The 22,160-nt window shown below is 33.6% G+C and overlaps 1 protein-coding gene across 46 annotated transcripts in view; it reads right to left on the bottom strand.

Moving 5' to 3' along the window:
* Nucleotides 1-22,160, bottom strand: part of PHF20L1 (PHD finger protein 20 like 1) — a 73,840-nt gene that overhangs the window by 30,501 nt on the left and 21,179 nt on the right. For 14 of the 46 annotated variants that reach the window (XR_015141146.1, XR_015141145.1, XR_015141143.1 and 11 more), the window contains 8 exons: nucleotides 20,987-21,075; nucleotides 20,666-20,743; nucleotides 16,082-16,295; nucleotides 15,375-15,503; nucleotides 9,763-9,845; nucleotides 5,998-6,250; nucleotides 3,720-3,908; nucleotides 3,242-3,439 (listed from right to left, as the gene is read on the bottom strand). Coding sequence is in view for 35 of the 46 variants with exons in the window: in XM_086337403.1 (XP_086193529.1) it covers nucleotides 3,242-3,439; nucleotides 3,720-3,908; nucleotides 5,998-6,250; nucleotides 9,763-9,845; nucleotides 15,375-15,503; nucleotides 16,082-16,295; nucleotides 20,666-20,743; nucleotides 20,987-21,075 (1,233 nt within the window). In the remaining 11 variants the exon portion in view is untranslated. Of the gene's footprint in view, nucleotides 1-3,241; nucleotides 3,440-3,719; nucleotides 3,909-5,997; nucleotides 6,251-9,756; nucleotides 9,846-15,374; nucleotides 15,504-16,081; nucleotides 16,296-20,665; nucleotides 20,744-20,986; nucleotides 21,076-22,160 lie in introns of those variants that run through there. The other 32 variants (XR_015141150.1, XR_015141153.1, XR_015141152.1 and 29 more) reach the window with 4 other exon arrangements.

Below are 22,160 nucleotides of genomic sequence, written 5' to 3'. Positions count from 1 at the left end.
CTGTAGCCCACCAGGCTCTTCCATCCATGGGATTCTCCAGGCAAGAATACAAGAGGTTAGAGTAATTCAGTAATTGTCATACAGACATCCAGGAGATAAATAAGAAAACCAGCCAACATTCCCAGTTAGCAACAGAACTAATAATAATAGAACTAAGACTCTATCCTTACCTAAAACTGATGGACTCTGTTAGATAAAGCATTCTGAAAATAAAATAAAAACAACGGCACCAAGTTTTACAAGGGCACCAATGACTGTTTTTGTTGTAATGTGGGCAGCAATGTATTCTTAATCTTGTTTAGTCATATTGCACGCATGCTTCCCAGTAGAAGAACGTAGAGGATTAGTGCAAGTTTATTATCTCTACTAGAAAAATAACTAAAAGCAAGTGTTAACCTATTGAGAATAGGTGTATATAATAACTGTATAATCTGCATAGTATTATCAGTTCTTTATCTTGACTGCTAAACTCAGCAGTGAGAACATAATCTCCCACAAGAAAAACTAAAACTCTGTTAAACTATTCCACAGTTAAGGACTAATATCCTCAGTCATTCTAAATACTCCAAGAATTTCAATTTGAAAAAAACACCCCCAAAAATGTCTTTGATACAAGCTCTGGGAAATAATGTTTTCTACAGAAGTTTTAAAATTCAACAGTAACAAAACTTACTTTTATAATTAAGATGGAAATGAACCAAGTAAACATTAAAAAAAAAAGATGAAACAAAACAAAAACTCTTGGTACTTTGACTTCAGATGGAAGAAAACTTGGAGTGCAGAGAGAAGGCCTACAAACACTGCAAACCATTTTCTAGAGTAGCTAACAAAAATGTCAAGAGAAAAAAAGCACGCAGACCACTGAGAATTTCCATGCAAGTCAGACAGGTTCACCAAGTTTTAATCAAAAGGTGTCCGATCAGAACACAACTTGAATTCTATTATTTCCCTCAAAAAATAAAAAATTAAAAGAGGTTAAGAGAAACAATCCCTCCCAAGCCCACATTCAAATGCATTCAAATATGTTGTGACTGTGTTCAACCCTAATAAACAAGATTTTCAGTTAATTAACATTTAAAACCATACATTTCCTTGATTTAAGCAATTAAAGTTGCCAGTCATCACCATACTTAAAATGGTCGTCACTCTTCAACGAATTTACAAATTTATCACATTATAAAACCAACTCGTCTCTACCTTTCACTTTCCCAAAACACTACCTTGCTACTTGGACTTTCTCAAATAGTTATTTCTAACACTTAAATGGGGAAAAAAAAATCATGCCTTCCCTGTACCCCAGTGCATCTTAACCATTACGAGAAACAAGAACCACACTTCAATGATGATTAACTGTATCTCCACAAATATGCTAGAAATTCTGGAAACAACAATAACAACACTAGGCTAGCACTCTGATTAAACACAAAATCACTGGAATCATGGATTTCCATGCACAATCACTACTTTGACATTTTAGGATACATCATCCAGCTAGCATAACTTAGTTATAACATACTATTTACACTGGTCTATCTTTCAGTCTTGTTACTATTAGAAAAAAATACATATATAAACCAAAATACAAATATTTTCAAATGCACAACTATAAATAATCTCCCCAATGAATATATATTTTAACTTGAACATATTTTTATATATTCAGTACAGCAACAAATTCCATATCGTCAAGGCACTCTTAAGAACTTTACTTCTTGAGGAAAAGTATCTTAAAGGTTAAGGGTAATTCAGAACTCTTGTGAAAACAGGGGAAAGAAAAATCAATTATCCACAGATGGAAGGGGCTTTTAGAAAGTGTCCAAAGACAATGGATAAGATTTGGGAAATGACAACAAATGTTTCAAAGCCTATATATCTCCAAATTTGGGCATCAGTTTTTTAAAAAATCAAGATATGGAAACACTATTGCATATAAAATAACTTTAATCTTTTTTTATTAATGGACTTGTAGAACACTGTATACTTACTGTTAGTTACATTTTTACTTTCAAAGAAGGAATAAGAAGGTAACAGCAGTAATGTAAAAAGCATGTTTCTTTAAGTTACTTCATTTTATTTTAATATCCACCAACGGCCACCAGAAAAGAGCAAGCTCTATGCTTCACCCAAAGATTTGATAAAATGACTTCAGAGAAGACGCTATTAAAATCAATTATCCCCAATGCTCTTTGGCTGCAAATCAAAAACAGTTTTATGTTTTTTTCCCATTTCAGAACTGACTCAGTTCAGATCTCCTTCATCCATCTAATTCTAAATTAGTAACTTAGTGGAAAGGTATTAGTATTTGCCTTTATTTTTGAATTGCACATACTCTATGCTTGAGGTTAAAATCCTATAAAATTCCAAATAAAAGGATGTAAACATATAATGGAAATACAAATTAATATTCTGTCACATTAAAACACCAATTTGATAAGACACCTCAGAAAGGTTTCAAATTATTACAACAAGTATCATAAAATAATCAAAAAATGTCTTATAGAGTATGGTTGGTTTTACACATGAAACTCCCAAAATAACATTATAATCAATTATGGTTAAATTTGGGAGATTCTGTTCCAAAATATGGATCTATACTTAAGTTAAAGGTATATCATTAACTTAAGCTAAGTGTTTCTTAAACATTAAGTTCTATTACAAACACTGGAAAAGACCCCAATGCTGGGAGAGATTGAAGGCAGGAGGAGAAGGAGGCGACAGAGGATGAGACGGGTGGATGGTATCACCGACTCAATGGACAGGAATTTCAGCAAACTCCAGGAGATGGTGAAGGACAGGGAAGACTGGAGTGCTGCAGTCCATAGGGTCATAAAGAGTTGGACACGACGTAGCGACTTAACAACATTCAGTAACTTATGCCAAGTGTTTCTCTAATTCTATTACACTTCTTAAACCTATAAAGTACTGATCCTGTTAAGTATTTTCTGGCTTCAAAACCAAGAACTTCTGTGATTATATTTAACTCTAGTAATTCCTACTTAGTAGAAACGGGATATAAGAAAAAAGTAGGGAGAAGCAAGTAAAGTGACAAAATAACAATTATGTCCAGGAAAAATGGTAGAAAATGGTCACACAAAATGACTTTAAGCCCCATCTTCCACAGCTGTTACATAAAACATTTATGAAGAGGAACAACGTATTAAAAAATGTAATTTATACATGAAACTGGTTTTACCATATAAATGCAAGCCTAGCTAACTTTGTAAAAATGAATCTCTTTTACCTGAGGCTGCTGGAGCTCCTCTTGCGTCAGTCACTGCTTTGGAAGAAAGATTTGTAAGCATCTGTGTATCTTCCTTTTCTGCTCTGAGGCATTCATTATGATAAGAGGGATCTGGGGCTAGCGGTGTTGTGACTTCCGAACCACGACTTAAGTCAAGAGGGAGACAGGGTCCCAATGACAAATGTGCAACGTCAGGTACTACACAGAATAAAGAACGCAATATGTTAACAGAGGTACACTGTCTCAGTTAATATCAGTGTGGATTAAAATGCTACATAAGTTAAACAGTGCCTGGTAATCAACAAAGAAGGCACTGAACGAACATTTGTAGAATCAAATGAAGTGCTTATCTACAAAGTCCAGAGATCTTAAGAAGGAAAAAAGCAGAAATCTCTTAATATTTTAATAATCTTTATCTCTTAAGCGTTTTCTTTGTCTTCTTTTATGTTTGGATCTATAGGAAATCAATATACATTACCCTCTGGTCCTGAAGACTCTTGCTGATTTTGAGAACTGATGGAGAATACTTTCCCATCAGTGGCTGGAGAGGGAGGAGAAACCTTTTCTACAGAATCATCAGGCATGGGCAAGGTGGCTAAACGCTGCGATCTTCTTCTCCGCTCACTATGCTTGAAAGGTCTAGGGGGGTTCACAGGCTGTGGAGGACCTAGAAAAAGATCTTCAATGTTCACGAAGCAGATACATGCCGGGATCATCTTATCATATTTAAGGAGAAAAAACGGGAAAAATGATTCAAATTCTGCCCTCTGATGTTGTTAAGGTATCCACAAGGAACAGCACATGTTCCAAAAGGAATCAAAGGCAAAAGCTGCCCTCATTCACAAGGGTTAATCAAAACTTTTCAAATCTAAAGCCTACTAGAACCAAAAGAAAATAACATGGAACATTCACTTCAGGTAGTTTCCCATGGAAAAGACTACAGTTTATTCTCTAATTGCAGATCGTTGTTAGTTGCCATTCTTCCTTTGGGAAAATTATCTCTGTATAGCCAAAGATTTCTTAAAAAAAAAAAAAATATATATATATATATATATATTCCTTTTGCTATATTACAAATCTAGAATCTCTAAGGGAAAAAAAAGACAGGGGCATAGGTAACAAAATTCTGACATGCATTGCAGAGTTAGTGCTTTACTTGCTAAAGTAAAACTAATGTAAATAATTTTATCCCACCCTCATTCCCCCAAATGGATTTTTGTAAACATATGTTTGGGCCTGATTCATTAAAAAAAAAAAATAAACTGAACACAAATAACTTTAAGTACTCACTATGGGCAAAAAATGAGAATTTTTAAAAAATATGACAGTTCTTACCCTCATGTGTTTTTTGTTTTGTTTGGAAAAACTAACTCACTGAGTCACTTGAGCATCTTCTAGCTATACATTACACAAAAGCTTAGAAATTCTTTATGATCTTTCATTTTCTTTCTACACAGCACATAAACATTTTGATTATTTAGAACAGGCAGGACTACATAAGCCAATATATTTATGTTAATTTAGAAGGAGAAAATAAGCGAGGTCTAAAAAAGTTGATGCTTTGGGTATTTAAAAGTACTTTTACAAAAATCAAAATGAAAAAGACATGGTGATAACTGAAAGAAAAGGATAAAATTCATTGTTTATAATACTAAAATATAAAACAATTCAAAATAAAATACATATCAATGTCATCTGACATTTTAGTGACTACTAATGACATTATTTAATGATAAATGCCATAAAGAAGTAAAGCTTAGAATGAAACAACTGAGTTTTTCTGTTCCCATCCTTTCATTTATTAAACAGAACCAAATCAAAACAAAAAAGTACCAAAACCTAATCGAAAAATGAAAAATACAGTTGAGCAAAAAAATACAGCAACTGAATGGAAGAGAAATTTAATATATTTGACTGATAGAAGTCTTCTCAATGCCACCATTTTTAGTTGCTGTAGAAGATATGATATGGAGGAGTTCATAGGGAAAACTGTCATATTCATTTAAAATCAGGTTACTAATTCATTTGCTGTTACAAACAACAAAATTATCTTTTACCCAGTGAATTTAGGTAATTATTTTTCATTATCTCTTAGAATACTAAAATATGAGAAACATAGGGTCAACACAAGTCTTGTCTTAAATATATCCAAACCCATGTTGAAAGGTTATGTTTAAAAGACTAAGTAAATGCTTCAAAGATTAGCGGTATTGAAACAGTAAAATCTTTAAAAATAAGATCAAGGAAGCAGTTTTCTTCTTTCATTAGTAAAATTAATCTGAAGTCTGTGCTCTAAATCTTAGAAGAACTGAATAAAATGTATTGGGGGTGGGGTATAGACAAGTGGGAACAATGACTAAATTCATCCGTAAGAGTAGTCTTAGGAGTTCAGGAAAATATCCACATATCCACCATGGGTCTTTCTGTATCCCATAATTTTTTTTTTTTTTTGTAATGAATCAGGCCTCTAACTGTGTTGGATCATTAGTTGAGGAGAGTTAAACTACAGTGGAATTATGGTTACTAAATGCTGACGTTTCTTAACCAGTAGTATAGTCACTGTCCCTCTGTACAATACATCAGTCAGAAATGTATATGGATTTTGCCCCTGAGAGAGTTTCAAGCCTTCCCTGTCATATCCACTTAAGTTTGAATTTTTAAAATGCAACTTCATAAAAATACAATATAACTACAACCAAACTGTTTTTAATGTATCTTATAGGATAAGTAACTATTTTTTAAAAATCTGTGCTCACTAGTTTTATTTATCATTGAAGAAGAAAGCTGAGATACAAGCGTCAAATCCTCGACTTGTATTAATTCTGGGGAAAGTGGTGATTTAGGGGGTTTTATACACCCAGAAGAATCTCCAGATTCATGTTTGCATTTCTTGCTGCGAGCCTTCCCTGAAGACAAAGTTGAGGATAACAGTGCAGGTTTCTGAGTGTTGGCAGAACTGCTAATGTCAGCTTCATTTTTTTTCTGACTTTGAGGTTTAGGTGAAATCGCCTGAATAAATAATAAAAAATTGATATTTTTATTTTGGTTTCTTCATTTTTGTTCTTGTTTTCTATTTTTGATTGTTAAGCAACTTTAGTATCCAAAAACATTGTTAAGCAACATATAACATTTCTATTACAAATGAAAAACCAAAAAGAACCCCACAAATTATTAACTAAAAGTTGAATAGGCTGTCTTTAAAGGGATGCTGTCGACCTGTCTAAACTGGGGTTTGTTTTTAATGTATTATTTATAATATTCTCAGAATATAAAATGTTACCTTACTGGACAAATATGTTTGGTGTTAAGTTAAAACATACCTCTTTGGAAATCATAATTACCAATGACAATAATAATTAGGTAAATAAACAAATTTCTGTTTTAGAGCATTAAAGGAATACATGTAAGCTTCTGATTTTCAGATTAAAAAAAAATAATACTGTCTTTGAGTTCAATGCAGAGGTTTAAGTAGACAATTTCCCTTTAAAGAAAGATCTCAACAGGAAAACAATGACCAAATTAACGAAACATTATCTTTAACTCATTTTAGTGCTGAAAGCTAGAGTTTCATAAGCATAATGCATCATGAAATCGAAGCCACCAGCAATAGAGAGTTAAAAGACTAAAAAACAATACAAAACAAGCAACAACAGAAAAAAAAAAAAAAAAAACAAGGAGTAAAACCAAGTGTAAGTTAAAAACATTGGATTTAAAAACAAAATACGTCGCATTCTTAGATGAGAGTTTTTACCTTCTTCCTGCCAACTGATACTTTTAAAAAAAAATTAGAACTTTGTCAGTTCTTTCATAAAGAATACCTTAATTCATTTGGCAGTAAAATGTCCTACATTTGTAAAATTATACGTGAATGTGTCCAAAGACTACAGAGAACAGCCACATCAGATGGACTTGCCCTCTACGGTGTTGGAATGCCTATACTGTATCTCTTTTTGACATATGTATCTGAGAGCAAAGTATGAGATACACTTAAAAAAAAAACAACAAAAAAACCCTATACTAAGATAGGCCTCTATAAAGAATCAAACTGCTAGCTCTATGAACAACATGCTGGTCCCCAAGAAACCTTTTTTACTTCCCTATCTTTTGTGAGGGATGACTAACAGGTCTGCAGGCTGCAGTTTTCTGGAATATGAAAGGTCACTGTCTGGGAACCAAATAGCTTTCTGTTCCCTGAAAATCCAAGGCGTTCATTTTTGGTAGAAAAACAGCGAATATCTGGTATTAAGCAGGGCACCTTTGACTGTGCTACAGATGGCATGTTAGACATACCACATTAAAAGGTGGGTGTCAAGCATCTCATTTACTCAACTGTCATCATTTATATTCTTGAATTTACTCATTACACATGTGTATAAGTGTAGATTCATCACTTGAAAAAAAAAAACTCCATATATAGAAAGGATTCCTAAGCTTATTATAAAAAGTGTTGCCAGAAAAGTAATTAGAGCCATTACTTGTAAATAAACAATTTTATTGTTCATCTTCACATATGTGAGACATCACTACAGCATCCATTACTCTCAAGTTACAAAGTTATAAAACAAGATTTTAATACTTAAATTAATATCTTGATAAGGTGCTTAACTTCTAAACAAGGACAAATTAACATTCTTTAAAACTTACTGAATTATGCATCTAATGCAGGTTTTATCCAAAAGTAAAATATAACATAACAATTCCCTAATACAATTAAGTAATCTATAATTAATAATCTGAGAACTGGGGTTCAAGACCACAGAGTTTGAACTTTCTTAAAGTAAATAAATAAATTCCTTAGCACAGTAAGTTTGGGCCTTAGGCCTGTTATAAATCTATGTCGTGAGTGAAATTATTTTACTCATTAGGGCAACATAGGTTAGTGACAATACCTCTTCTTCAAGTCATACCAACTGAGATGTAATTAAGAATTTTATAACTCGGCTTTTTAACTCTGAAGCAGGGCAAACAGTATAAGAATTAAGAGTTTGGTTACAAAACAGTTCACATTGAAATCATCCTGAATGACAAAAAAGGGGGCAACAGTATTATGTTCTTAAAAATCTAAAATAATTTACAAAATTTTCATTATTAATCGCTGGTCTCTTTGTTACAAAACTGGCAAGGACTCTCAAAATTTTCTTAATTATGTGAATAAAAACAGCCGAGTTACTCAATTTTTCTCCTTTTTAAGCTCAGTTTCAAAATGTTGTTTTCTATACTTGTCTCTGAAAAGGGCACTGCCCTCTACACTAACTTCCACACATAATAATTTTCACAATCACATTCATCTCAGTAGGATTGTGCATAATGAAAGATTGACATTGTAATGAATTTTCCAGAAACATTTTATTACCCAAGTCCCTGACTTATTGCATTCTGAGAATACCATAAACAGTGGTGAAAATACAAAATATTGTTATATCTGGGATGTTGAATATAATAATACACAGTAAAAAAAAAGTCATTTAAAATTTGGTTGATATACTGACAATAACGGCAAAGACTTAACCGTTTGATGACCACAGAAAATCAGAAGGCATGATTCACTGACATATTAATCAATTTAAAAGATCACTGATTTAATACAACATTAATGGAGGCACCAAACAATGCACTATTATCAAATCAGGCCTAAAATAACCCTGAAAAACTCAATACAATATCAATTAAATTTGGACTGTTTTTTAAAACGCATATGGAGAAGACCAAAAGGTACTCATTTTAAAGTCTTCTTTATTAGGCTACTAATAAAGAAAATTAAAATAATACAAAAAGGATATAGTAAAACTACATTAAGGCTCAGATTTTAAAACAGGAGAACCAAGGAAATCCAGTTATGGCTATTACTGTGTTCTTATAGTCTTACAGTGCCCCAAAAGGTAAGCCCTTAGAGAATGGAAAAGCATGCACAGTCCATTATATACAGGTATTGTGGGAATCTGAAGGTAGCCAAGGCAAAATCTAGCAACTGCAACCTTCATTTTCAAATTCCTCTATTAGGTGGTTTAAAGACAGACCCTTAATAGCTTTTTAAATTATTTTTGTAGTTATTAAAATATACATCCTAGCAAAAATGTATGGCTCATTGATCAATTCATAAAACACATAGTCAGTCTAACAACACCAATTGTTACAATATAAAAGAAACTTCTTACAAAAGAAGCTTTATAAGATGTCAAAAAACCCTGTTTTAACTCACAAATGAAAAGTATTTGTGTAAGGGTCTTTTCGTAAGCTAGTCAAAGGTGATCCAGCTGGAAGCCTGTATGCACCCTGGGAGGCCCGTCTCCTGGCTTTTCACCATTGGGAGACAAAGGCTTTAATGCTAGCCTACTGAAAATAAACACTAAGTATGTAGTTTATCTGCATACCCTGGAGAAGGCAGAGTTAAAAATGTATCACCCATTATTTTCCTATCCCCATATCTGATCAAAAGGGTGATTTCAATTATGTGGATACTATAGCTCCGTGATAACTCCAGCGGGGAACCTTGAAAACAATCAAATGCTACCGTTTCATACCTGCTCCAGCATTGGAGCCGTTTCATTGTAGTCTTCCTTTTTTTCAGCACCATCCACCCCAACAGCTTTGGATGCCAACAAACCTTGAGGAAAATCGTACAGAAATTGCTTATTAGAAAAGATATTGGCTTTCACATGAATTCTCCAAAATTTTAGCCGCTGAATCCCCTATACTTTTTTTATAGGAAGTATACTCTCAGACGGTTGTCAAATAGACAAACATCTTTAATAATGACTCAAAGGGCTAAATTAGAACTTAAGAGTAGCTAACATAACAGTCTTCAAAATAAAAGTTACCTTAAAATATCCTTTAAAAAAAAATCACACACATACACATTTATTCTGTACAAATTTAAATTTCTATGGATTAATATCCAAAAATCTAAGACTGCTTAAATCATTAATACCTTAGGCTTTGTCCATACAACTGAAATAAGATATGGAAGTAATATTAAGATATAAGAAATCCTTTCAAACATCTAGAATATAAAATGATTGTTGTTGTTATATTATTAGCTTTTTATATACTCCCAATTTTTTATTTCACTTGGATTCTTTAACCTAAGCTTCACAAGTATGTTTCTATACCCAGTTGTACCCGATCACTTACAAAAGTGGTGAGAACATGGATGGATTCCTTTTATGTTAATGGAAAAAGAGTACAGATCCTGCCTACATTTGGACTTCATATGATAGCCTCATTATACAATTGATGAAATAAACTGGGAGTTCCAGTTTTTTCCCATGTATACCTTTAATTTTCAATTTTAGAAGACAGAATATTTATCCAGAGTATAGTTAACATTAAGAGACACTAAAACCTGGCTTTAATTTAGAAATTAAAGGCATTTACTCAGTCAAGAGTCTTTGGTAAACACCAGATAGGTGCCCTCAATGGAGGCAAATTTATTAACATAACCCTTGTACACGTTTATTTGTTATGGCCGCCACACACATAAAAGGTCACCCAAAACCATTTCTGCATCACTTCAAAAGTCAGGCACACAAAACTCTGGCTTCAAAGGAAGTACGTTTAACAATCAACAACTTAACAATAAATTTACTTCAGCAATTATACTACTTGTAGTATTAAAGCTATCTATCCCAGGGACAGGGGAGCCTGGTGGGCTGCCGTCTATGGGGTCACACAGAGTCGGACACGACTGAAGTGACTTAGCAGCAGCAGCAGCATACCATTTTTAACAGGAGGAAAAAAGGGCCCCAAAATGCCACATAACTTTGAGTTATTCCTGTGCCAACGCCCCTTGACTCTTTCAGGTAACAATCTCTAAGATGTTAAGTAATGTAGGTAGAAATTCAAATATTAAAATTGCATTCTCAAGGTAATAGTAGAATCAAGTGTTCAATCAGGCAAAAAGCACCTTTCTATTGTTAGATAATGAAGCCGAATATCTATCACTCAGAATTGTAATTCAAAATAGGAAACGCTGAGTATAAAATAATGATTTTGATACAGCAATGACTGGTATTAAAACTGCTATTGATGCAGTTTGACATAATCCATATTGTTCAAGTCCCATACAGTTTTAAGTGTATATTCAAATGAAGGGAAAAAGACTCAATGTATAAGTAGTTTCATAAAAATAGCTTATATATCATAAATTCAATTCTATCTGTATTAAAGTAACTTCTGAACACATTTTTAGATGACTAAAAAAGATGTAAGCACAGAATTTATTTAACAAAACTGCATTCACTGGGTATTTCTTCTCTAGCTAATATTTTTTACATTAACTACTACTGAAAGTAAAACAAAAAAATAATTAGGAAAATTAGCTTCTTCTTTTGTAGGGAATTGAGTAGAGGCCCTACTTCTATGGGTATTCAAGGAGAACAAATATTTGCTATTCAATCTACTGACTATACTTTTTTTGTTTCCCTTCATAAAGGTGGTGGAAATACTTTCAAATCACATAATAGATAAAATAGATCACAAACTAAAATTAAAACTTAAGTACTAGAAGTTTAAAAGAAACAAAATAATTTAGTCTTACTAACTGAATTTACATTTGGATATTACAGACCCAAATAATTAAAAGCAATTGTCACTTAATGGTTTGTGAAAGCAAAATAAAGCTTTGTAATGTTCTTATAAAAGCAATGGGGCATTTAATAAAAACTACTTAAAATTAGGTTAGAAGATGTAATACTTGGTAGCCAATTAATTCAAAAGCTTCAAATATGATCAATAAAAAGGCTTTCATACTTTACATGCAAACCATCTTATACAAGAGTTATCAAATATACACAAGGGACAAGAAACTTTTAAATGCCCTTGAGGAAGACGCTGACTACTGCTGCCTTAAGAAGCAGTCTAAAGTCTGTCATCATGACCAACTAACATTCTGGGGAGAAATGCAATAACCTTCCAAAATGACACGAATTGGAGGGAAATAAAAAACAGAATTGATTTTTAGTTATTTGCAAATATGTATTAATTATCAATATATTACTAACAAGTCATCATCCAAATAAGATATCTATGCCTGGAGAATCCCAGGGACGGGAAGCCTGGTGGGCTGCCGTCTATGGGTCCCACAGAGTCGGACATGACTGAAGCGACTTAGCTTAGCATAGAGTAAATATCTTAACAGAATGCATTATGCAGTTTCAAGAAATTATTTATCAGGTAGAAGTAGAATACAGATTTTTATGAGTCCCATCTACAAAGTGATACTTTCTCAATATCCTACTTCAGCTCTAAAGTACACAGTTGGTCTCTCACTGCCAATAGGAACCAACAGAACAGAGACAAAGCATCTTAGAATGGTAACGGGGAGGAAAGAAAGAACAGAGCAGTTAAATTCACGCTCTGCTTTTCAGTCAGGGATTCCAAAATACAATATTATTGTTGAGATTAAGAATCAAACATCCTGAATATTATTATCAATAACATTACTGGCCAATTCAAACCTCTGAATTTTAAAATTATATTTTACATTCCTTAAGCTGTACAAATGTATCTAAACTGGCTTAAGGTCTAGAAACTCCTAGAACTATTACACACATGCCACGCACCAACTGCTAATGTTTCTTCTTTTACTCTCTACCAATATGTATTTTAAAATCTACTCAAATTTGCTTGCAGTTCGCTTGCAATTCTGTCCCAAAGTATAAACTCCTGAGCATCTTTGTAACATTGTTTTTTCTAAATCAGCATGCACAAAGTATGTAATTATCAATAAGTTTATGACATAATGAAAACTAAGATTCTGGAAGAATATATATACACATACACACACAAACACACATACTCTCTGCAACAATAATTTCCATGTCTACTTATTTAAAAATTTTGAAGCCATCCTATACCATTCCCTATATAGAAATCAGATTTGGAATCTCTGTAGGGTGTATATATGGTTAAGAAACAGAGAGTGAATAAATACATGAACTAAATTTATCCAGCAGCTGGTTCACTTATTTGCTGTAAGAACTACTTAAAAAATAAATTAAAAAGTGTGGTAGGGAAATAGAGCAGTCTGAGATGCTGCCATGTTACCCGGCTATTTCTCTCATCAGTAGATGGACAAAAAGACACATATAAGTGAGCTTGATAAATTTAAAATATACCATAATTCCATAACAAAACTGCTACTTCCTATTAGTTCTCATCTCTCTTTTATGGTCTACAAACAAAATTTACTGTACAGAGGCAAGCCTGCGTCTCAATCATCAGAAACAATCTTAAAACATCTATTATCTTTTTGCATGATACAGTTGTAACATGAAATCAGAAGTAGACTGAGATGAAAAACTATTAAATTAACACATAACTTGACTAAATAAAGGGAAAAGATCAGAACAGCTTCACACTTGTAAAACTTATGCCTTTCTACTGCTGCCAGAACTATTACTTGTTGATTTAAGATTCCCAAGAGGAAGTGAAGAAAAAGTTCCCCCACTACTATCTTTTCAAGGCCATCGGAGATACTGCATCACTGTGAATTAAGCTGCTTTCTTACTTTACTTCTTTAAACAGTGAACTTGAATTTCTTAGTAAATACACATGTTAAGTGTATACTGACTGAAACTAAAAGTATCCAGATTTTAGGGAAAAACACGATGCTGGTAAGCTGACAGCTGAGCCATCAATGTCACTTCCATCTTCCTTGATCTTGGCTCTCCCAATAAGGCGTTTCAATCTGGGTATCAACAGCAGTGAGAAGTACTATCCCACAGGACACAGCTCTGGGTCCCATTATTCTAAGACAAAACTGGGGTCTCAAGCTGCCAGCATAATAATCACTAGAATAACATTCATTAGCTTTCTCCAACATTAATAGTTTCTAAGGAAAAGGTGGAATGGGAATGGGTAGATTGATTTGAAATATTTCCTGTCCTGGGGCCAAATATATCCCTTATCAGAGAAAGGCACAAAAGTGATATTAACAAATGGGAAGATTAAATACTCTCACCTGTTGAAACCAATTATAATTACTTAGATGAGTGGGCTTACACTCTTTAGATAATGGTCAAAATGTTTAATTTACATTTATTCTTGGATCTGATGATGAAACCAACTTTTTCAAATTATTTAAAAGAATGTCAACGAAGATTTACATAGCTTCATTAGGCCAAAGGGACTAAAATCATTATCCTTAAAATTAAGAGCATGTGACTGATTATTAATTAAAATATTTTAGCAGCCCCTTCATAATATATGTGCTTCCCTGGTGCCTCTGGCAGTAAAGAATCTGCCTACAATGTGGGAGACCCCAGTTTGACCCCCTGGATTGGGAAGATCTCCTAGAGAAGGGAACGGCTACCCACTCCAGTATTCTTGCCTGGAGGATTTCACGGACAGACGAGCCTGGCGAGCTACAGTCCATGGGGTCACAAAGAATCAGATATGACTGAGCCACTAACACTTTATAATAGAACACGCAAAAAATTAAATATATTAACAATCTCTTTTAAAGATTAGAATCATTAGGCCTTGGAAGTGTGGGACTTAAATATGACTGGTCCCTTCTTCTGTGAACACTAACCAGGCTGGAATTTCCTGTGTTTTTCATCATTCTAGTATTCTACTTCCTAAACTACAACACGGCAGAGAGAAATAAGCCCAAATTCTAGAGACCAACCTGAAGGTCAGGATAGAAATTTTAAAAAGTTACAGAAGTATTTTTATATTGGGAATTAACAGATTCAGGAGCTGAATTCAAGTCAGTACTTTTCTTTCCGATGATCCCTAATGAGACCAGTCAAGAATAAGAATGTTTGTATAATATTTAGAACCTTGGACAGTATGTCTCCACAAGTTGACAAAAGCAGATGATTCAATTTTTATAGAACTAATCCTGCCACCAAAGTGATTTTAAAACTATGGAATTTTACAACATATGACCCCGTGCATCCTCACAACATCCCTGTGAGGTAGGCAGAAGACAGGTGATACTGTTTCCATTTCACGAGAGAAAAAACCCATGGTGTCCAAAGGTGATGACCTTAAAGAAACAAAGCAACTGTTTTTCTTATTAATCAGTTAGCTACATTAAACCAAAAGATATATTTTCCTTTATTAAAAACAAACTACTATAAAATCAAACCCTCCATTCCCCCCCACAAAAAGAATCATTGTAGTTTACCAGTAATCTTGTTAAGCCGAGCTCTCTTTGCCTGAAATGAGTTGCCTTGATTATTTTTCCTCTTGTTTGTTAATGTGCTCTCTGGCTGTGGAAAGACCATCTTTGGAACGTTCTCTACATGAAGTCCTACTTTTAATAGAATACATATATGAGAGTTTATCTAGAATCCAAAGTTAAAACACATGAATTATTTTAAGTAGCAAAACACTAAGATAAGCTTTGCACTTAAGTGTTTTTAATCTAGTGCTTAGACACAGAACTTTAAAAGACACAAATTTCTCCAGACAAATGTATTAGGGGAAAAAAAAAAAAAACAACTAACTACTAAAGGCAGTTGTGCTTCGGGAATGACTTACTGCTTTTTCTGTATTATATATTGAAATACATGCAAAAGCATTTTAAAAGTTAAAGAAAACAAAACAAAAAATCCCACACAAAAAGAATCTCAATACCCACTACCAAGAAGTTAAATTTCAAAATCACAACTCATTTCTATTTCAGAATACTGAGGGTATCCATTGTCAAGTACCCGTATTAGACCATTAACCTTCAGAGCTGATAGAAAAGTTAACCGTCATTATGATGCTAGGGAAAAAAGCCCAATAATTCAACTGTATGTTCAAACTACAGGTAGCCAAAAGATCTGAAAATTCACTATGTGAGTTTACCACTGCCATGGGGAGTGAACATAAAAACATATTTTGTACCAAAAGTTTCACTAGATGTAGGCAGATCTTCCTTCTTCTCAACTTCTGGTGTGGTTATAGAAGTTGAAGTTTCTTCCTTTTTTGAAGGTACTTTAAACCATTTTCTTTCATCTTTCTCTTTATCTTTATTGCTGTTAGCGCTGGTTCGAGGTTTGTTCCCTGTTTTATTCTTGGCTGCAGCTGCAGCAGCTGCTTTGACTAAAGCTATCCAATCCTCCAAAGGAAAAACACAAAACATGTGAAGCATTAAAAACTTAATTAAAATTACACTAATGAATAAAAAACATGTATCATATTTTCAAAGCTACTTTCACAGGCACACAAATATGAAAATCAGATTAACTACATTTACAAGGTAGATCATCAATGTGTTAGATTATCAAATTTAATAATCTAATCAGTTATATGACCTCACATAAAATGGGAAAATACTTAATTTTATATTGATATTCAATAACAAATATCTTTTGATGGAATAAAATTTAAAATATAAGAAAACCTATGATAAATGTGGAAATATCTCATGACATTCTACCTTAGTACTTTAGGGTTTAAATGTCTGTTTCTTTTCTGTGATGCAACATATTACAAAAATAATATGAAAAAAATGCTTATGTTTCAATTCTGCAAATATTAAAAGAAATGTACGGTCAGTCAGCATTATCTTTGGGTTCTGCATCCAGGGATTCAACCAACTGCAAAACAAAAATACTTAGGGGAAAAAAATTTCCAAAGTTTCAAAGTGTAGAACTTGAATTTGCCATGCTCCGGCCACTATGTACATAGCTTTTACATTGTGGTAGGCGCTATAAGTAACCCAGAGATGATTTGGGAGGATGTGAGCAGGTTATATGCAATATGATGCCATTTTATACAAGAGACTTGAGCATCTACAGATTTTGGTATCCATGAGGGTCCTGGAAACAATTCCCTGCAGATAATGAGAAATGACTGTGTTCCCACAGAGCAAATGACTACTCTTCATTAGGAAGAATGTATCATTCAAAGTAAGGTCAATTTCACAAAGGTCAAAGTATGATTTTATTATTTTTCAAAGTTTTTAAAGTTTGCATAACAATTAATCACAAGAGCTTGCCATATTACCAGTAAAGGAAAAAAAAAGCTACTTGACCAAGGTAAAGTATACACTGTCAGACTCTAGTTTAATTTCCCTCCCTTTACAACTTTCTGAATCTGTATTAGCTGTCATTCTTCTGAGATGCAAATATTTATGTTCCTGTGTTGAGGTTTTTTTTAGTTTGTGACTAAATAATTTCTACTCTTTTACTTTGAACTAAAAACACGTATTCTTAGTCCAAGCAACTAAAAACAATTTCACAACATCAACTATATGTTAATTCATGGGTTGTATTAACAAACACAGGCCATTAAGCAAATCAAGTTGATGGCTGTTCAGTACTGAGAATATATGATAAAGACAACAAGCCATTAAAGGGAAACAAACAAAATAAAAGCCTCTCTCTCCCCCATGACTGAAATGAACTGAAAACACCATGCGATTGCACCTAACACATTCCCACTGACCAATTTCCTATTGAATACCCTATTGATGTGCCAGGAAACATGCTAAGTTGATAGAAGATGCTAGCTGAAAACCTCAGGAACCCACTGGCCTGGAGTGACCACATTTTTGCTCCTGCCTGGAAGACACCCAATATGTAACTTCCCCATATTTTAAACAATGTCCCCAAATGTCTTATTAGAAAGCAAATTATGACAAGGTTGTGAAACAAAATGTTATATCTCTAGTTTGTAAAAACAAACTAACAAAGAAAACCAGATACACCAGTACTATCCAGCCCAAGTTTTACTCAGAACCACCTCTTTAGTCCTTCCCATAAGGAATTGACAGGCAGATAAAATTAACTATAAGACAATGTAACAGGACAGATAGTAGAGAATAAACAAAACACAGGCTTCTGGGGAAATGATAGATGATTTGAACCCTGAAAGAGGAATCTGCTGGGGAAAAAGTCAAAGAAAGAGAAATGGACTCTCCAAGCAAAAGGAAAACCATTAAACAAAGGCAAAGTGTATACAAATAGAAAAGAGAGGTTTAAGGTCAAGGAGCAATCTGGGTGACTTAAGTATTATGGCTAAGTTGAGCCTTGAGACTAACATTTAAGTAGAAGGAAAAAAACACCACCAACGCAAATGACTTATAGAGCTCCATCAACAAAGCAGAAAGAAAAAACAAGATTATATACAACAGACAAGCAAAGCAAAGTGCTAAATTCAGTCTTACTAAGAACAGGGCATTTAATTCTAGGTTTTGCACTGTGGGGAAATCTTTAAGTTGTTAAGAGAAATGCCAAAAGATGCTAAGGGCAAAAATTCCATGCCCAAATGTTTTCTCTCTCCAATAAAAAGAAAAATAGAAGAGATTAATGTTGTACTCTTCAAAAGTGAAATCAGATAAAACAGTTCTTGATCATAGGACATGTTAATCATGGGGATCACTGTAGTTGTGTGAGTAAAGAGTTCTTCAATTATTTCATGCTTCCATTTTTTAACTGGAAAGATTCAATATCAAAAATAACTGGTGTGCTCCTTCCATGAATGAGAACTAAAGATGAGAACACAGAGCACTGTACTAGAATGAACACTGCCTGAAATCAGGTATGAGTTCAGAGCTGCTCTGCACACTATGGTTGAGTGAAATTTTAGGTGAGTTGCTGAATTCTCTCAGTTCTGAATTCCTCAACGGCGAAATAGAAATACCAGCTATACCTATGTCAAATGATTTGCTATGAGAATCCAATACAGCAATGTATTAAAAAAAAGTTCTAACAATAGTAAAGGACCTTATGAACATGCCAAGTTGCTCAGTCGTGTTCGACTCTTTGCGACCCCATGGACTGTAGCCCACCAGGCTCCTGAGTCCATGGGATTCTCCAGGCAAGAATACTACAGTGGTTGCCTTTCCTTCTCCAGGGGATCTTCCTGACCCAGGTATCAAACCCCCATCTCTTAAGTCTCCTGCATTGCAGGGGGGTTCTTTACTACTAGCGCCACCTGGCCAGTCTCTTAACACTAGTGAGTTACGGTGTAAATTTTATATCAGCACACCCTCAAAAAGAAAAAGAATAGGTGAGAAAAAACTACACAAAGTTTAGAGAAAAACATTCCCATAGTGCATTTATTTGATTCCTTATCCTTTGCTGGTTAAGCAAAAGAAATTTTACTGTATATCTTTACAAAGAAATTCTCAAAGGACTCAAAACTTAGAAGATAGTATGCAAAGTTGGATTCTCGTATTACTGTTCAAACAACACCTGATTTATTATATGACCTAGGTGAAAACAAATCAAAAACTTGTGAGGAAAAAGATACTCAAAATATAAGGATATTTTATAAAAAACAATCCCATACATGTCTTTAATGTGCTTGTAATTAAAAACTATGAAAAAACAAAATTAAAAGAAATATACTAATATTTTCTTTTAGGAGTCTGTATTTTGATACTGATTTTAATGTTACCACACATCATGGTGTGACTAGAATACTCATTAAAAATAAACATCCACTATGTCCAAAAAATTAGTTTTTATAACTTATTTTACCACAAACCAAACTGGTTCAGTGTCACTTCAGAAAGAATAGAGTTTTAAAGTTAGTGCCATCACATAAATATCTGAACGAACAAAATAACAGTTTTAAAGCAAAAAAAATAAAGAAAAATTGAGAATTTTAAACAGTATATATTAAACTAAGTTGCCAATGTCTCAATCAATCTTTCTGTGTAGTAACCAAGGAATCACATCACTGAATGCTTGAGAACATTTTATTTATATATACAAGTAGAAAAACACAAAGCAATTTCCTGATCAAAAGTGTTTCCATTTTAAATTGCATTTCCATATTAATTGAAGAAAAAAACTCTGATACTTGATGTCAAAACCACATTTTTGAAAACCAGGTAATTTAAAACATTCCAACTTCTCAGAAAACAAAAATAATGTTTCAACTGTGGTAGTCTACATCCCAAATCAGCAGTAGGTAGTCTGTTAAATGCATACACTTGACTGGAAATGACCACGTGATTTCAACACAGTTTAAGATGACATTTTTCACCACATGGTATGCAACAAATATGTAGCATATTTCCATATTAGACATTTTTACAGATCACTTTCAATTTCTTAAAATTAATTGTAGGTCCAGGTGCTGAAAATCCCAAATAACAGCAGAACATAAAAGAAAACATTTTAAATTTCTACTGGCACCTTTTCTTTCCAGTATTTCAGGAAACATATTCAATCAATAGAATTATGGTTTTAACTTCATCCCAGATTCTCTTTCAAATGCTTACCGTTCATTCTTGCTTTGAGCAGTGACAGCATGTAATACACTGCTTACATCATATAACTCAGAAAGCCCTACCTGAAACAGCCTACAGAGTGTCAGGTAAGCGCCTTTTGAAAGAAAATTAATGACTATGATTTACAGAAGAAAAGAAGAAGATAAGAAACTCAATATAAAATTTTATATTAAAAATTAACTTTCTAAATGATAACTATACACCAGGAAAAATGAAACAGAATTAACAAAAAAGGCACTCACCTCACTTCCCATAGACTGGTTACACGATCCAGCTGGGTCGCTAGGACAACACCAGCTTAGTGGATGCTGGGCTTTCACCTGGAACAGAAACTAGTGACCTGTAACTTGGGCAGGTCTAAAACCAAAGAAGCAAAAATCAAGTGTATAACTGATTTTACATTCTAAGCTTCTCTTTCTTGCTGCTATTTGGGGCTATCAGCACATAATCCTACAATTAGTTCACTTTAAAATATATATATATGTGAAAGTATATATATATTTTATCAGTCACCATTCAAGAAGACATCCCTTTGGGAATCTAGGAATGCTGAACACTCTTACCTGCCCCTTAGCATCCTCGGGCATAGCTTTAATGTGCATTCGTTTTAAACAACGAATTACTCCATCATAAAATTGAACTGTGAACGTTCCTGAAATAGGAGCAAGTCAGGATCATTAGACAATATAATTCAGTCTTACAGCAACACCTGATATCAAACAAGTAATGCCCTGACACAAATAAACACCCTGTGACTGCAGTAACTGCAAACACACATCAAGTGTACAGAGTTTACAGTCTGTTTCACTGTAAAAATAACTCTGATTTCCCTTAAGGAGTGCACAAATTCCATCTTGATAAGTTAGCTGCATATAACTCTGATTTTTACTGGAGGATTTTAAAATGTATAACAAATATATGTTTAAATAACATATCAAGTTATGTTATAATATACCTGAAGAAAATAAATTATTATTTACAAAAGTGAATAATATTTCTAAGAATCAGCATTTGCTGTCTTTGAAAGTTTCTTTCTAAATAACAGAAAAATCTGGGAGAAAAATTTCAGGAAAGGATTATTCCTTTTCTCAGGGAAGGATTATTTCTTTGCAATATTAGTTAACTGGCAAACAAGAATTACAGATTCCTGGGCTTTTAAGCTACACACCATTTTACGTATCATTGGCATGACAATCTTCCTGTGCCAATAAACACTGACCTCCAGTGAAACGGAACGCTGCATCCAATGGCAGTTTACCAGCAGCACAGCCATTCCCCGAAACCCTGATTCCCGTGTCTTTCCCACTAAACCATCCTGCTGTTGGGATTCATGATTCTATTTACATGACTATTTCAAAGGACACTCACTTTTCGTTACAGACTCCATGCTTTCATGCTTGTCAGTACCATCAGAAAATATATAAATTACACAGATTTTATATTTATGGAAATCCCAGTGTTCTTCTATCATTTCCTGTACCAAACCAATGTGGGCTGAGTGACACTTGATGTAAACAGATATTTGATCTTTACAAAAGAGGTATAAACAATTGGCATCAAAGCCAATAAATCAATGTACAAAGATTTTCTTTTCTTTGTAATATGAATAATACCATTGATTTCATATCTTTCTATTATTACCATTACATACAAATCATGGACATAAAGAACTAAACCCAAATTACGAAAGAAACGGAGCAGCTGAAGAGCAAAAATGTGAAGAATTCAGGAAGACTG

Source organism: Bos grunniens, chromosome 14 (assembly GCF_055505025.1).
Source record: "Bos grunniens cultivar Pamir isolate PY7600 chromosome 14, Bosgru_T2T1.0, whole genome shotgun sequence".
Taxonomy (NCBI): Eukaryota; Metazoa; Chordata; class Mammalia; order Artiodactyla; family Bovidae; genus Bos; species Bos grunniens.
This window is presented reverse-complemented; position numbering and strand designations above follow the sequence as displayed.